The sequence below is a fragment of the Podarcis vaucheri genome (assembly GCF_965113315.1).
Source record: "Podarcis vaucheri genome assembly, chromosome: 2".
NCBI lineage: Eukaryota > Metazoa > Chordata > Lepidosauria > Squamata > Lacertidae > Podarcis > Podarcis vaucheri.
The window spans coordinates 27039263-27056985 of NC_138760.1; the positions used below are offsets into that span (position 1 = coordinate 27039263).

At 41.8% G+C, this 17723-nt stretch overlaps 1 protein-coding gene across 1 annotated transcript; it reads left to right on the forward strand.

Annotated features, from left to right (window-relative positions):
- The first annotated feature begins 1350 nt into the window (after positions 1-1350).
- PSMD12 (proteasome 26S subunit, non-ATPase 12) lies at positions 1351-17278 on the forward strand. The gene is made up of 11 exons (XM_082212667.1): positions 1351-1570; positions 3997-4056; positions 5120-5248; positions 8355-8462; positions 9237-9341; positions 11867-12016; positions 12154-12288; positions 14262-14374; positions 14940-15114; positions 15688-15765; positions 16832-17278. The coding sequence occupies exons 1-11, from the start codon at positions 1463-1465 to the stop codon at positions 17039-17041; spliced, it is 1371 nt and encodes a 456-aa protein (XP_082068793.1). The 5' UTR covers positions 1351-1462; the 3' UTR covers positions 17042-17278.
- Positions 17279-17723: the final 445 nt, after the last annotated feature.

The window sequence follows — 17723 nt, forward strand, 5'->3', positions numbered from 1 at the left end:
GTGATGTGTCACCGAGACAAGGTGCGAGGCTCTTTGGAGTATACGGCAAGTGTTGGTATTTTCTTCACAGACCCCCCTGAAATCAAAGTGCCTAACTGAGCCGCATTCCCAATTATATATAAATCTAATAACTCAAATAAAAAAAATGGATTCATTTCAGTGGGGCACTCTGGGGGCGGCAAGTGTCCATATCCAGAACAGAACAGGGCATTTCTTAGCACCCTCATTTGTGAAAAGGAGCAAGGCCTTCAATAATAACAGAAGCAGGCCTAACCTTTTCCTTCCAAGTAGCCTGTCTGACAAGACTTTAGAACGGCTGACATCCTTCCTGAACCCAGGGCCCTTTCATTGTGGGTTTTTTTACAGAGCGTAGGTTACACCAGTGTTTTTCAACCACTGTTCCGCGGCACACTAGTGTGCTGCAAGATGTTGCCTGGTGTGCTGTGGGAAAAATTGAAAAATTCAATTTTTTTTTTAAAAAAGTCACATTTTCGCCCACTAGGCGGACGCTGGACTGTGTCCACCCTATTTTCCATCTGTCCTGGGTGGGGATCATATTGGATGGGATCGGATGAGAGCGGACCGCCGCTCTCATCCGATTCCCCATAGAGAGCAGCGGGGCTCTGACATCTCCCTCTCCGCACACCGTGGTGGTGTGCCTCGTGATTTTTTTCATGAAACAAGTGTGCCTTTGCCCAATAAAGGTTGAAAAACACTGGGTTACACAATGAAGCCTATCTGGAAGATGGGACGGTAGCAAGCGGTCTCCTCAAATTTCCAACCGCTTGCCATTGACAATTTTCTTTTTGTAATTATTATTATTATTTAATATTTATACCCCGCCCATCTGGCTGGGTTTCCCCAGCTGCTCTGGGCGGCCCTCAACAGAATATTAAAAACATGATGAAACTTTTGTCCATCAAAAGTACCTGGGTTTAATAATAATAACAACAACAACAATAATAATCCCAATATACCTACTGATTTTTGCCACTGAAGTGCATAAATTAATTACTACTACTGCTACTATTATTATTACTACTACTACTATTATTATTATTATCATTATTAGCAGCAGCTTGTGTCTCAGCTGATGTCAGTTTACTGGGGTTAAAAATAAAAAAGTGTCCCATTGGGCATTTTCAAGTGCCTCAGCTTTCATCTCCGGCTTCTCGGCCTCCGCCTCTCACCCTGAAGAAGGACCCCATCACTAGAGGCGGGAAGAACCGCAGAGCCCGCTTTAGGCGTCTACCGCAGTGCCTGCTGCTGCTGCTCTTTTCTCAGAGCAGAGCTGGGAAAGGGAGGGGTCCTCCGGGGATAGCTGTCTTTGTAAGCGCCTATGCGCCTAAGGGTTTCCGGTTCCGGTGAGTCAGTGTCTGTGTCTCTCTCTGAGGGAGACCGAGCGAGCGGTTTTTGCCTGTGAAGAAGCTGCGGGAGACTCGGAGCCGGACGCGGGCCCAGCATGGCGGACGGCGACGCGGAGCGGGCCGATGGCCGCATTGTGAAGATGGAGGTGGACTACAGCGCCACCGTGGACCAGCGCTTGCCCGAGTGCGAGCAGATGGCCCGGGTGAGGGACTGGGCCCAGGAGGGGCTGAGTCATGGCGCGGCGGGCCGGCCTAGGCCGCGTCGCTCACAGCCGGCGGCAGTTGGGCCCAGCCAAGGGAGGACGGCGGCGCGGGTGGGAGGGCGCTCGGGAAAGGGGGTCGCGAAGCCGCGGCGCCCCCGAGCATGGCCCGATGGCTACGAAGGTCTGTACTGTATCGCCACGGGCCCAGTTTCCTCCCCTGCTCAGGCGGCTGGAGCCACACGGGAGGGTCCTTTTGCGAAAGGGACATGCATGTTTGGGGAAGGGGGCGGCCGCAGAAAGTGGCTCCCCCGCAGCACAATCCGAGAGACATTTGCGGTTCAAAACCGGGATGAAGCTGCTCCACTTCGCACCCCCCCCACCCCTATTCTGGACAAGGGAGACTTCCCAATAATCAGTTAAGGGGCTGTGCTGGTCGCGATAGCTTTGTGTCACCGGGACAGCCTCTTGCGGCCAAAATTAAAATGTTGGACCCGAGTAGCTTGGAAGAATGGAAATAGGCAAAGAGACGGAAGGAGAGAGCTTGCGACTATAGTTAGGTGATGATCGGAATAAGGATGCAGGTCTCGAGTTGACATGTGCACTGTTGCAAATATTTGCTGCATTTGATAAAGCCGCTAGTGTACTGTGGATTGTTTTATCTTGCTTTCAGCCATGGTCAAAGCTGCATTGAGCAGTGCATGTTACCAATATTAGGTCTATGGCAGGCATGGCCAAACTTGGCCCTCCAGCTGTTTTGGGACTACAATTCCCATCCCTGACCACTGGTCCTGTTAGCTAGGGATGATAGGAGTTGTAGTCCCAAAACAGCTGAAGGGCCAAGTTTGGCCATGCCTGGCCTATGGTTATCCTGAGAGACGTAATCAATGCAAAGTTATTCTTTAGTGTCCTTCTTAAGGTTTGTGACTACTTTTAAACCTCTGTTGCTCTTTTTAAACCATATTGCTTTGGCTAGTGGCTGATGCAAATAAAGATGATTCTGAACCATTTGTTGAAGGTACATAACTCCATGGTGTGTGCTGCACTGTTTAGAATGGTCCTTTAGTTTTGTTGCAAATCTGCATTGACTATAGTTACAGGAGATACCAAAGGAGGAGTGAATGCATCTTTTATTTCTGTAGGAGAGTTACTGTATTTTCTATTCATTTTCTAATAAATAGCACTGGGGCTCTTATGACAATAGTACAAGAAGCAATATAGTGGCTTTAATTTCTAGAGTGAAAATAGCTAATTCAGAACTTATTTTTCTGATGATGCTCCTGTCATTTATTCTCTGAAGTATTGCCACTACTTCACTGGGATTCTTTTTATATTTTGCTGGAAGCCGCCCAGAGTTGCTGGTGAAACCCAGCCAGATGGGCGGCGTATAAACAATAAAATTATTATTGTTGTTATTATTCTCCACTGCTCTTTTTCTTGGTTGGGATACTGTTAGTCTGCTGTCTTCTCCCAGCAAACAGGGCAAGTAGCAATTGTAGCTGGACTTGTTCTTGGGCTGTGATAAATTTGTGGCTGCTGGTCCTCTGAGGTGGTTAGAGGACAGGTTACCCTTCATCCACCCTAGTGGGAATGAAGGAACTGATTGTTGCTTTAGGATTCAACTGAGTAACTGTAGAGCTTCATTTGCTTACCATAATTTCTACTAAACACAGGGAACAGGATAGGCAGTGACAGGGCTCTCTTATAGCAGCACCTTTCCCTTTAAGCAACAAGGCTTCCAAGTTAGAAAACTAGCTAATTCCAGGCAAATTGGGAGTGTGTTCACTGCTTTTCAAAAAGCCAGGGATCCAATTTGCATCTGGCAAAAAGGGTTGCACAGCAACAGTTATGTCCATAAATTTCCTCTTGTGTACAGTGGTACCTCGGGTTAAGAACTTAATTCATTCTGGAGGTCCATTTTTAACCTGAAACTGTTCTTAACCTGAGGTTCCACTTTAGCTAATGGGGCCGCCACGCTGCCACCGTGCGATTTCTGTTCTCATCCTGAAGCAAAGTTCTTAGCCCAAGGTACTATTTATGGGTTAGCGGAGTCTGTAACCTGAGGTACCACTGTATATGAATACCGTACATACATCACAAAAAAGCTTTTGATAACACTTACCTAGATAAATGATGGCTGAAGACTTGGCTTCAGTAGCCTCTTATAACTTACTCCTGGGTAAGTGAGGTTAGAATTGTAGACTAATTCCAATTGAAACCTACAAAACAATATTTTGCAATGTATTTAAATCCTCTAGTTTGTAGTGGGAAGTGACCACAATTGATTGATGGCCGTGACTGATTTGGCCATGATTGGGCCCTGTTACCTTCAAAACCTGTACAATAAGGACGACTTATTTTAACTTAGCTTTGTTAAATGTCATATTGGATATGTGGTACATTTTTAGTACTTTTTGCTTGTATTTTAGGATGGAAGGCTTCAAGAAGCAATTGAGACTTTGCTTTCCTTGGAAAAACAGACTCGAACTGTAAGTACAGCATACTGAGTAACATTGCTTTTTAAAAGTTCATTTTAAAAGTCTCCTATTCATGGAATATATCATCCAGCACAGGGGTCAGCAAACATTTTCAGCAGGGGGCCAGTCTACTGTCTCTCAGACCTTGGGGGGGGGGCTGGACTATATTTTGGAGGGAAAAAGAAGAAGAAAGAATTCCCATGCCCCACAAATAACCCAGAGATGCATTTTAAATAAAAGCACACATTCTACTCATGTAAAAGCACGCTGATTCATGGATCCGGTCCCCGGGCCTTAGTTTGCCTACCCATGATCTAGCATGAATTTGTCATCCCTTAATGACTTTTAACCATCCTATTGTACTTGGCTCTCTTGAAGGGTCAAAATGGTGAATCTTTTCCCAGACTTTCAATGCATGCATATGAACGGTGGGGATTTTTATTCATTCTAAGAACTATGATTGCAGAAACGAGGGTGCAAAAAAGTTTTTCTTTGTTACCACAGCCTACAGGACCATATAGTGTTCAGTGTTGCACCAGAGAGGTTGCACTGTCACAACAGAACTTTCATACCCTTTTGTTCGCCCATGTACCCCCCATATCTGCTCCACAGCTGATTTGGAGGGCTTGCAAGGGGCTGGAGGGGACAGGAAAGGAAGTTCCCTTGTATGCACTGAAGTCACTTGTGCCAGTGAAGCTGCCGCATTAGATATGAGCCCCATGTGCAAATACATCTAGTCACTCTTGTGGAAGAAAGAATAAGTGTGTAGGAATAGGAAAAGGAAGAAAAGGGAGATGTTCCTTGTTCTTTTAGCACACTGGCACTATTCCTCTTTGGTACGTTTACTTGATGTGAGTAGTAGAACAGTGAATTGATCCTTAGCTTTGGCTTTATGTAATCCAGATTGCTCTCTTACTTGTGGGCCTCAGCTTCTCTTACGGGGTTGAGAACAAATTTCCATTAATAGCTAGTGACTTTTTTTGTTAGCGCTACTCCATTTGCAAGTGCTAGGAATCTTTCTTTGTGTTTACACTGTAGAAACGTCTGTGCTTAAGTATATACTTTTGTTTTTTAGGCTTCTGATATGATATCCACATCTCGAATTCTGGTTGCTGTAGTGAAAATGTGTTACGATGCTAAAGACTGGGATGCTCTTAATGAAAATATTATTATTCTGTCGAAGAGGAGAAGTCAGTTAAAGCAGGTAAGATTGTGTTAAGCAGTAAGAAGTGTGGGGTGCTCAAAACCTTGTGTCCGTATATTATCTCTTGAGTTTGGTAATCAATCATTGTTCCTTATAGCCAACAACAGGAGGCACCTAGTCTTCCTGTAAAGTGCCTTTGTACCGACTGCCTCCTAAGGAGGGTTACAGGAGAAGAGTAGTGGGCAGAGGGTTTGTGTGCAGTTTGCAGCAGTTGCTCTCATCCATGACACTGGTGCTGCATATCACAAAGTTGCAGCCTGTTGTCATTTTGAAAAAGGGAGTAGTGTCTGTGCCGCTGGTGGTTTTTTAATAGTTCACTATTCCTGTGGCAAGTACACTGGAGGCTTCCTCTGCTGTTCTTGATAATACTAGTTGTCACTAATACCCTGGCAACTGTCAATAGAACATCTTAATTGTGCTGTGGTTTATACAGTGGTGCCTCGCAAGACGAAATTAATCCATTCCGCGAGTCTCTTCGTCTTGCGTTTTTTTCGTCTTGCGAAGCACAGCTATTAGCGGCTTAGCGGCTATTAACGGCTTAGCGGCTTTAAGAAAAAGGAAACAAACTCGCAAGAACTCGCAAGACGTTTTGTCTTGCGAAGCAAGCCCATAGGGAAATTCGTCTTGCGGAATGACTCAAAAAACGGAGAGCTCTTTCGTCTTGCACGTTTTTCGTCTTGCACGTTTTTCGTCTTGCGAGGCATTCGTCTTGCAAGGTACCACTGTAGAGTGAAGTTGGCAATGAGCTTTCAAAATAGCCTAATAACGCATGCATATTCTGAATGTAAACTATAAAAAAGCTTTGGGCTTATCAGAAATGCGTTATAAGGCATAGGTTTGGAGTGAATATATGTTAGAGCAACATTCAATAATGCCAGCCTGCTTGCTCAGTGGGAGTTTCTCTTCTTCCCCCTGTGGCCAAGGGCCCACCCCCCAAAAATAATGTAGTCCTGCAGGCCCTCCAACCCTGGTTGCTTTATGAAGATGTCCTGAATTTGTAACATACACATTATATGTTACTCGATGGTGTACACTTGACTACTTTGTTCATACAACAGTTGTGGCAAGAGCATGCTATGCTTCCTTTTGTTTAGTCCCCCTCCTTCATTGGGAAGACTTGCTGCTTATTTTTGAACAACACCACAGGGATATAAGCCACAATTAGTGTGGGAAATATGTTTAATATGTGTGCATCCGTACATTTGAGACACTTGCATCCAGAAATTATTACTGTTGAATTAGATTAACAAACTGCTTAATCTCTACAGATAAATTAGATATGTGTTTTAGAGTTATATGTAGGTAGTTTTTTATCTTATTGGAGGTGGGGGGGGCGTGATAGACTGACATTTCTTGTATCCAGAAGTAAAACCTCTATTTTCTCAGCTATATAACTTCTTGAAAAATGAAGGGTTTAAAAAAAACATTAAATTTGTTCTAATGAATGATGACTGTTCATATAGATGTTAGTTTGCTTTGACCATCTATTTGCTGGAAAGTGGATTAAAATAAATGATAGTGTACAAAAGACATACAATATTTCCGTGGCTCAAAGTGTCCATCCAGGCATGCTCACTTGGTTGGTTGGTTGGTTGGCTGGCTGGCTGGCAGGTAGAATATTTGAGCTTTTTTCCTTTTCCTTTTTAAATTTATTTTATAAATATCCAAAACAAATGCAAAAATACAAAAAATATCAAAAATGACAAAGAGGGCCATTTTCTTAATTTTTCAACAAAATCAGAAGATATGAGACAACATTTGTTAGTAGAAACATAATGAGGCACATATTTCTCCCATCGGTAGCACCAAAGAGTCCTGGAGGTTAGCTGTATTGGTATAAATTATAAAAGTCCCACCACACATTATAAAAATGTTCTGGCCTGTTCTGTTTCTTTGCTTGCTACGGTGATCGTTGACAGATTGGAGACATTTCAAGAGGGGAGAGAGCAGCAAAAAGAGAGGAGGAAAAGGAATTATTTCACCTTGAGGCACAAATTTTTAATGAAAGATGTTGATGGTAGTTCTGGATTTAAAGATCAGCATGTAGGACTTTTACCTGCAGCTCTGGGTGGAAATAGCCTGCATGGGTTCAATTTTAAAATTTTAAAATATCCATAAAGTAAAACATCATTGCTCTATGAACATTTAGACTTTGAAGTAGAGTGCCTAAGGGAGGTAATGATTTAGCACCATATGCAAGACAGCAATGAACCATCAGCATGGGAAAGTAGATGGGGTAGTATTGTAAAGCATTGCAGATCATGAACCATCTTAGAGAAAAGATGCTACATTAATAGGGGGAGATGATGATGAAGGAAGGATACATCTGATAGATCATGTGCATGTGTGATGCAGACAACCAAGTTCCACTCTTCAATCAGGTCCACAGTAGTAACACTAACTCTGGGAAGAAATTGTGCTTTGGGTATTGGAAAAATCCAAGAAACCAAAATCCTAATTTGGTGGAAACTTACTATTTTTTCTATTTTTATAAAATAAAAACATTTTTGAATTTGCCTCAATGACATTTGGCACCTTCACCGAAAGTCTGATATACTTAAAGTGTGACACAAACAAATTGAAGTCGTGGTCTATCGGAAGGCCTTTGTTGCACAGGAGGGGAAGATCGCAGCTTTTATAATTTACCTAAGCCACATATTGTGCTAGTATATAATGTAAAGGCCTATGTTAACTGTATTGTGAGCTCAAGCTTTGGTCACTGAGAAATACAGAAGGAGTTCTTCTAGTGGAGGTCACTAGGATATAGGCAAGTTCTGCTGTTTTGCATAAAATGTCTTTTAGACTAAATATCCGTTTTAGCACCTTTAAAGCAAAGCTGCTAAAGTGAGAAAATGGGAGGAAGCATTTGAGCGGAATCCTGCATGAGAGCTGTCTGCTCATTGTGGTTTATATCTAAGTATAGAAGCAAAGAGTTAGTGGTAACTCACTTTTCACGTCAAATGTGGTTAACCATTTTTAATTGCAAAGTTTTTCCATTTTGACAGGTATGAAACAGCATAAAAGATAGTGTTTGGATAAATGGGAATCCTATTTATGTAAGGCTATGTTGGCATAAGATTACAAGTTTTCTCATTATTTGTATTAGGCTGTTGCTAAAATGGTCCAGCAGTGCTGTACTTACGTTGAAGAGATCACAGATCTACCAATCAAACTGCGTTTAATTGATACACTGCGTATGGTTACGGAAGGAAAGGTAAGTATTTTTCCTTTTAAAGAACCGTGCACTTGTTTCAAGACTCCCTTGTGTACATTCTTGAATCTTAAGACAGCAGCTCCTGTTGATTCTCCAGAGCCGATTGTTGGTGGGGACTGCAGAGGGAAGATCAGAAGGAGAAATCCTGTTACACAAGCAAAAGTCCACTTGTGTGATATTTGCAGTAGGTCATATTTGCAGTACCCACAGAAAAAAATGAAAAAGATTATCTAAGGTCTTCCCTCTTAGCCTTCAGCAGGCTTCCTCAACCTCGGCCCTCCAGATGTTTTGAGACTACAATTCCCATCATCCCTGACCACTGGTCCTGCTAGCTCGGGATCATGGGAGTTGTAGGCCAAAAACATCGGGAGGGCCGAGGTTGAGGAAGCCTGGCCTTGGGCATTGAATTTTTCCTAATTGTGTTCTGACAAATCCTGGGGTGCTGCTTTGCCACGAATGAGCCCTACATGGGGGAGCCAGAAGGGGCCTGGCCTGATTATTGAGTGAGAGTGCAGCCCTTGGTTTGGTAGCAGTAGTGCTGTGGCCTGTAAGAGTCCATCACCAAGAGCCCATTGCTACACTGTGGTGGAATGGAAGTTGGAACTCTTCTCTCCTGGCCCATAAAGAAAGGCCCATTCCTATGGCTGCAAGCAGTGCCATCGCCAGCATCCCCCCGCCCCTGCCCCATAGTTTGTGATGATGAGGCAAATCACGCAGTGTTTGTGTGAGCCAAACATACTGCATAAAGTTAAATGCTTTCTGCTTCTTTTTTAGATCTATGTTGAAATTGAAAGGGCTCGGCTGACCAATACTCTTGCAACAATAAAAGAGCAGAGTGGTGACGTGAAAGAAGCTGCTTCAATTCTGCAAGAACTTCAGGTGAAGGAGTATATATGCTGGAATACATGACATTGTTTGAAGTACTGCAACTTTAATCCTTTTTTAAATATACTTTAAAAAAAATCTTGCTTCGATTGTCGCTGTAGTGGAAATGGAAAAAAATAACAAACCAGGAACTTTTGGTCACCATCTTTAGGCTGGATCCACACAATGGGGCTTTCCTGACTTTTTCCCGTTCCTCACTGCATTGTAGTGGGGTGGGTGGGACTGTTTAGATAGCTTTGGGATGGAGCTTGAGTGTGTGTACATGCAGGCTGCGGTAAGACTGGAAAACGGGACAAATTCAGTCGGGACTGTTTTGCACACTTTGTAGAAATCGCTGCAAAGCTTAGGTGCTGTCGCTGTGAAAATTGCCAGCTTTCTAATAATAATCTTATAACCTCATTTTCTGGGCTGATGTGCTAAACTGATTTCTGTCAAGAACCAGAACCAATAAAGGTTCTCTAGCTGAATTATGCAGATTGTTTTTCATAAAAAATCGTTAATACAGTGGAACCTCAGATCGATTCGGAAGCTGAGCACCGCAAATCCAGAAACAATTCCTTCCGTTTTCGAATGCACTTCGGAAGTTGAATGCCTTCCACTGCGTGCTTTCCCATTTTTTTCAATGGATTTTGCCAACCACCCATTGATCCTCGATTTTTGAACGTTTCAGAAACAGTCTTCCGGAACGGATTACGTTCAAAAACCAAGGTTCCACTGTACATTTTGGGGGCCCCCATACTAAATGTTGCAATGTACTTGGACCATTCAGACTTCTAGTACAATTATTACAAATTTCTAGTTTGCTCAAGGGGCAAACTTACTGTTCTTAAATGGAATTAGTTATTGAATTGCTTTTATTACAGAATGTTATTATTTGCTATCCTTAAACAGTTTCAAAAAGCTTTCACCCTTCAGCTATTGGCTGCAATGGTGTCAGGTTACTTTATTATCCAGTTGTATTTTAAAAGGTACAGTACAATTTGCAACTGCCCATAAAAAGCAAGACTAGAGTGAGAGACTAGCGTGATGTCTGCTGTTTCCAGGAACTCTTCTCATTCTGAGAGTTTGTTTGAACCCTGGGTGAGAACCTGGAGGGTGTGTCAGAAGGAAAATTCATTGATACTGATTTATATTAATAGCAACTTTACATTAATGTAACTTTTTTGTAATATTTTCAGTTGTCTTTTGCTTCAGTTTTCTGCACATTGCTTAATTTTTAATATATTAAGCAGCATAGAAATTAAATAATCACTTGAATATTACGGGGCAAGGGTGTGTTTTTCTTGTGAGCTGTTAGTATAATAGGGCTGGTAGAACATCTTTAAATTCCTAAAGGTTGATGTCAATTTTCATAAGTCTTGAAAACATGTCTGATGAAAACAAATTAATAGAAGTCTGGTTACAGATAGGTAGCCGTGTTGGTCTGCCATAGTCAAAATAAAAAAAATTCCTTCCAGTAGCACCTTAAAGACCAACTAAGTTAGTTATTGGTATGAGCTTTCGTGTATCTGAAGAAGTGTGCATGCACACGAAAGCTCATACCAAGAACTAACTTAGTTGGTCTTTAAGGTGCTACTGGAAGGAATTTTTTTATTTTAATAGAAGTCTGGTTATGGAAATTTGTACAGTATATAGGGTATGCAAAACAAGTTATCTGCAGATCAACAATAAATACAAATCAGGGAGTGGAGTTCAGTGTTGTGGTAAGGTGATCACTCTGTCATTGGAAGCATTTCTCCCTTCTACCCAGCCGGATGGGCTTTGAATAATAATAAGTAGTAGTAGTAGTAGTAGTCTTATTAGTATTACCCCACCGTACACTGTTCTATGGGTTCTCCCAGCCCTCCCATGCAGCTTGGTGGGGGAGAAGTCCTGTTGAACTGACTTCCTCTCTAGAACAGCAGTTCAGTTGAATCCAACCCAAAATTTTTAAATTTCAAAGTTTTTCTAAGAACAGCAGTACCAAAGTTTAAAAATTTAAAGTATACTAACTCAAGTAACGCGGGTGGTGCTGTGGGTAAAACCTCAGCACCTAGGACTTGCCGATCGCATGGTTGGCGGTTCGAATCCCCGCGGCGGGGTGCGCTCCCGTCGTTCGGTCCCAGCGCCTGCCAACCTAGCAGTTCGAAAGCACCTCCGGGTGCAAGTAGATAAATAGGGGCCGCTTACCAGCGGGAAGGTAAACGGCATTCCGTGTGCTGCGCTGGTTCGCCAGATGCAGCTTGTCACGCTGGCCACGTGACCCAGAAGTGTCTGCGGACAGCGCTGGCTCCCAGCCTATAGAGTGAGATGAGCGCACAACCCTAGAGTCTGTCAAGACTGGCCCGTACGGGCAGGGGTACCTTTACCTTTAACTCAAGCATAAATACTGGCATGTAAACTATATTTGCATGCCTACAGAAGCCATCTTTCTGTACACTTACAATTTAGCTGCAAGACAGCTTTGATGGATAATTCTACCTTGCAAGCTTTAGTTTTGCATATCGGTCTATAAAGTATTAATACATTCTGAATTTTAGGTGGAAACCTATGGATCAATGGAGAAGAAGGAACGTGTGGAGTTCATCTTGGAGCAGATGAGACTTTGTCTGGCTGTGAAAGACTATATCCGAACTCAAATTATTAGCAAAAAAATTAACACCAAATTTTTCCAGGAAGAAAACACAGAAGTAAGTCTGGTGGTGGACGACTTATACTAAGCTGGTTTAGGGGATGTTATGGGCATGTTTTAAGTGGATTTCTCTGTCACGTTGGGGAAATTTTACAACCATTTCTGTGTTTAACCTGACACTGTGTTACATTTCAGAAATTAAAACTGAAATACTACAATTTAATGATTCAACTGGATCAACATGAAGGTTCCTACCTTTCCATTTGTAAGCACTACAGAGCCATTTACGATACTCCTTGCATCCAGGCTGAAGGTGAAAAGTGGCAGCAGGTAAAAAAAGACAGAAAGAGAAAGTAGCAAAAACACTGTAACCTGTTCAATTGTCTGCAAAAAATAACATGTAAAGGAATGTCTTACCTTTTTGAGGGAACATTCTCCTTTTTTATCATTTGCTATTGTTTTGGAGAGGACTGCTTGTTTCTGCACTGTGGTCAAGATTTCACTTTCTTGAATTTCTTCATGTGGCTTAGTTTTCTTTGTGAGAAGCCCCCCCCCCCATATCAATTGGTCACAGCCATAACTTTACAGTGGTACCTTGGGTTACATACACTTCAGGTTACAGACTCCGCTAACCCAAGAATAGTACCTCAGGTTAAGAACTTGGCTTCATGATGAGAACAGAAATTGTGCTCCGGCGATGCGGCGGCGGCAGGAGGCCCCATTAGCTAAAGTGGTGCTTCAGGTTAAGAACAGTTTCAGGTTAAGTATGGACCTCCGGAACGAATTAAGTACTTAACCCGAGGTACCACTGTATTTTCTGTTGACTACATTATAGCTAAAGCTGTGCCAGTGGAGTAGGTTCCATTCAGACTCCAGTCATACCTCGAGTTGAATGTGCTTCAAGTTGAGCGCGTTCGAGTTGCGCTCCGTGGCAACCCAGAAGTAATGGAGTGCGTTACTTCCGGGTTTCGCTGCTCGCTCATGCTCAGGCGCTCAAAATGACGTGATGCGCGGAAGCCGCGAAACGCGACCCGCAGATGCACCGTTGCGTTCGGGATGCGACCAGGGCTCCGGAACAGGTCCCTTTGCATCCTGAGGTACCACTGTACCTGAAAATATCTGAAGACTTACGTTCAGACAGATCTTTGTGCTTTTACTCCACCACTATCCACTGCAGTATCTACTCAGTAAGCATCTGAAATGGGCCTGATTCTCATAAATGTGAGGTGTAGAAAGCTGCTAAGGAGGCAAGAACTCCTTGTAATCTGCTCCCACTTTTGCACTTGTGTCAAGAAACCAGCATCACCTGAATTATCTTCCTTGCTTTGGTTATATTTGGAAAATCTCTGTCATCTATTTCAAGTGTGCAGATCAAGCAAACAGTATAGTCCTACTTCAGATTGTGGGTGGGGGCTGATTTAATGCCTGCTAACTTGCATTACAGCTTTCCAAAGGAAGGAATTAATTTAAATGCAAGACTGCCTTTTTATTGTTTGCATGTTACTTTTCGTACATGAATCATTACTTCCATTTTTTTTGTAAATATATATATATATATATATATATATATATATATATATATATATGCTTTCGTAGATTTTCACGGGTATAGGAATGCAGGTTTTGGTGTCTTCGGGTGTCTTCCCGTGTAAGAGTCGGGGTGTCTGTGCGACGTTTCGACGAGGTCTCACTCGTCATCTTCAGGCTGGTGCTTTCGGCTTCTTGTTACTGGAACAGACTCTGCTCTGTTCCAGTAACAAGAAGCCGAAAGCACCAGCCTGAAGATGACGAGTGAGACCTCGTCGAAACGTCGCACAGACACCCCGACTCTTACACGGGAAGACACCCGAAGACACCAAAACCTGCATATATATATATATATATATATATATATATATATATATATATATATGATGTCCCTAAAGAGCAAGGAATGTATAATTATTTTAAAATGCTGGTTCTAATTAAGATTCCTGTGCGCAACACGAGATTGGATTTGATGACGGGTGTAGCATCTTGCAGCTCCCTGCTTGTGTGATCCTATAAGGTGGAGTCGTTTTTAGTACTTTGGGTTGTATCCAATGGTTTCACAGGCAGGTGTTAGCTCATGCAGGCAATCATTCTCTTACTTTCTCTTTGTGTAGCCATTGGCTAAAACCCTCCATAAATTACAGAAAGTTAGATTCATAGGTTGTCTTCTGATCAAGCTGGTGATTTCAGCTTTGTGTGTTTGTTTGCTTTCTTGCATTGCTGCCTCTTGTTCAACTACAAAATCAAATTTCTTCCTATCTTCTTTTAAACAGGCACTGAAGAGTGTTGTTCTCTATGTCATCCTGTCACCTTATGACAATGAACAGTCTGACCTGGTACACAGAATAAGCACTGATAAAAAACTAGAAGACATTCCTAAGTACAAGTATGTAGCTTTCCTGTTGGCATGCTAATATACTGAGAAACTATCCCCGTAGAATTTGGTGTGACATTTGAAATGTTGTGAAAGCCAGCTAGTCAAGATGTTTATTTAAGGTAGGGTGGAGAACCTATGACTACTATTGCAACTCCCATCATCCCTGACCATTGGCCATTCTGGCTGATCTGGAGGGCCACAGGTTGTCCCCCCCAATTGACAATTTGTAAAATGGCTCAGGTGTTTGTACCCTGCTATTACACATACAAGTAGGGATTTACATTCACAAACTTTCACATATTATTTATAACAAACCAAATCAGAACTGGCATCCTTGAAGTACATTCTGCAGTGAACATGGACATACATTTCTGTATACTGTGTAAATTCAATTCTCTGAATTATTTTTCTAATATATTAATAATAAAAAAGAAACTGCTGTGTTAAATACATTGGTAATGCTGGCAGAAATCTTAAAGGCAAACCTACTATGTTAAGGTGAAGCAGAACAACTTTGTCAACCAACAATTTACTGAGGCTTTTTCATCTCTCCCCCCCCCCCAAAAAAAAACAGAGATCTTTTAAAATTATTTACCACTATGGAATTGATGCGTTGGACTACCCTGGTTGAGGAATATGGAAAAGAATTAAGGGAAGGTTCTCTAGAAAGTCCTGCAACAGATGTGTTTGGTTACACAGAGGAAGGTGAAAAGCGATGGAAAGATTTAAAAAACCGAGTTGTGGAGCATGTAAGTTCAATCTGCTTTCTAGCAACAAGTTAGGATTAGGAGGAATACTATTTCTGACAATCGTCCTATTTATAAAATGTTTTATTAAAAAAAAGTGTCGGGAGCTACTGCTCAAGTCAGGATGTAGTTAACGCATTCTAGCAAAGTGTAAGACCCGTGAGTGAGTGTGTGTGTGTGTGTGTGTGTGTGTGTGTGTGTGGTGTAACAATAGAATATCTCAAACATTCTTTTGGAAGCCGAACGTCCGATGGGGATTCCGCGCTTGGTTTTTGAAAGCTTTGGAAGTCGAACCAATTTCCGGAACAGATTCCATTCAACTTCCAAGGTACTACTGTATACGTATATAAAAGATTTTAAGAAACTGGGGATTAAGGTAGGTTTATGTTATTTTATAGTCCCTTCTGATTAGCTGTGTGCATGTGTAATCTGACAGTGTCTTACATACTAGCTCAAATACCAAAACTATATAATTGCTTGGCTTGTGCTACATCAGCCCTTGATTTCATTACAGCATATTTTTTTTGTATTTCAACTGCTATTTTATGATTACCTTCTATTCTTATTTTATTTTAGAATATTAGAATAATGGCAAAATATTACACCAGAATTACCATGAAGAGAATGGCACAACTTCTGGATTTATCAATTGATGTAAGTGATTCTCAGAATTGCTGAGGGCTTTTGTATCATCCCGTTGTTTCCAAAACTGTCACCTGCAGGTTTCATTCAGATGGTCCACAATGTGCCTGTGAAGAGCGCTTAGAGTAAATACAGTAAAATAGACTATACGAATGGGGGACGCGGGTGGCACTGTGGGTTAAACCACAGAGCCTAGGACTTGCCGATCAGAAGGTCGGTGGTTCAAATCCCCGCGATGGGGTGAGCTCCCGTTGTTTGGTCCCTGCTCCTGCCAACCTAGCAGTTCAAAAGCACGTCAAAGTGCAAGTAGATAAATAGGTACTGCTCTGGCGGGAAGGTAAACGGCTTTTCCGTGTGCTGCCCTGGTTTGCCAGAAGCGGCCTAGTCATGCTGGCCACATGACCCGGAAGCTGTACACCGGCTCCCTCGGCCAATAAAGCGAGATGAGTGCCGCAATCCCAGAGTCGGCCACGACTGAACCTAATGGTCAGGGGTCCCTTTACCTTTACCTTTAGAATATAAGAAATATAAGGAGCATTTTAAAAATACGATAAACAAATCATACAGCATCTAGCACAGCACTTTGCAGTTGCTACGACAGGCAGAAAACTCTTGAAGTGGTCTGTCAAGACACTCAGCAATTACATCTGTTGCAAAAGACATTATATGGAATTACATGATCTCAAATGCACTCTTAACCAGCTAACCTTTCTGCAACACTGTTATCAAATATAACTTTGGCCTGTGTCACACAAGATTTCCTTGACATGCAATAGTACTTTTCCTCCGTGCTACATCTTGGTTTTAGAATACTCAATATAGTTGCATCGCTGGAGACACAATTTTTAAAGAACTGTTTGACATAAGAACGAGATAGCCAAACCAATGAAGTTGAAATGTATTCATTTCAGTGGAACAAAATCAAAGTCTGGATATCTTTGTCTTGTTTCTGTTTATTTATTTATTTATACCCCCCCCCTTTTCTCTTGAAGAATTCCCCTAAGACACAATAGAATGTCACTCAAAGCAATTTTTAAAATCCTTTCACCTAATTCAGTGCTGTTTGTTTGTTTTACAGGAATCTGAAGAATTTTTGTCCAACTTAGTGGTGAATAAGACCATCTTTGCAAAAGTAGATAGGCTGGCAGGAATTATCAACTTTCAGAGACCCAAGGACCCAAATAACTTGCTCAATGACTGGTCTCACAAGCTCAATTCACTGATGTCTCTAGTTAATAAAACTACACATCTCATTGCCAAAGAGGAGATGATACATAACTTGCAGTAAGGTGCCTCAGTCGCCTTAATGCTTTAGGGAGGCATTGAATTGGTTACAGAAAAAGACTTTATCCCACTGTATATTTGGTTTTTTCATCTCTTCCCTCCAGGTGAAATTTAGAACATAATCTCTCTTGAAGAATTGTTGAGAATTAAGTTCCTTTGATTATTCATTTGGTTTATAACACTTTTTTTGCTGCAATTGATGGAAAAACACAATAAAATTGTATTGCCTGTGTAATGGAAACGGCCTTTGATTTATCCCATTTTGCCCTCATTTGTCCAGCAAATATTTTTGCATTGTCTATCTCTATGATCTTCTTACCCTTCCAGGTGTATAAGTATGTTGTAATATTTTCTTTTATAAAGAAATGTAACAAGATTATACTTCAGTGTTAACCTTAAGTACCATTGTGTCTAGAAATGTCAGGTATGGAACTGAATTCCCATTTTTATTCCAGTGTTGTGGAATGGTAGTTTTATAGCAGAATGTGACCTAACAAAGGCAGCATGGAGCAAGTTGAACCTTATTTTCAATTTCCTATGGATAAATGTCTTTTGTTTGACTTGTATCTTTGCTACATTAACACTTGAGTAATTTTACCACATAATTGCAGGTGGCTCATCTTGTCTTGATAACTGTCTAGATCAGGGGTCAGCAGACCTTGTGGGGGACCGGACTATATTTTGAA

Bases quoted from the DNA above. Each gene is read 5' to 3' on its own strand.
- PSMD12 (XM_082212667.1), top strand. From the start codon at position 1,463: ATGGCGGACGGCGACGCGGAGCGGGCCGATGGCCGCATTGTGAAGATG. The intron at 1,571-3,996 runs GTGAGGGACTGG...CTTGTATTTTAG, and splicing joins AGTGCGAGCAGATGGCCCGG to GATGGAAGGCTTCAAGAAGC. The intron at 4,057-5,119 runs GTAAGTACAGCA...TTTGTTTTTTAG, and splicing joins TGGAAAAACAGACTCGAACT to GCTTCTGATATGATATCCAC.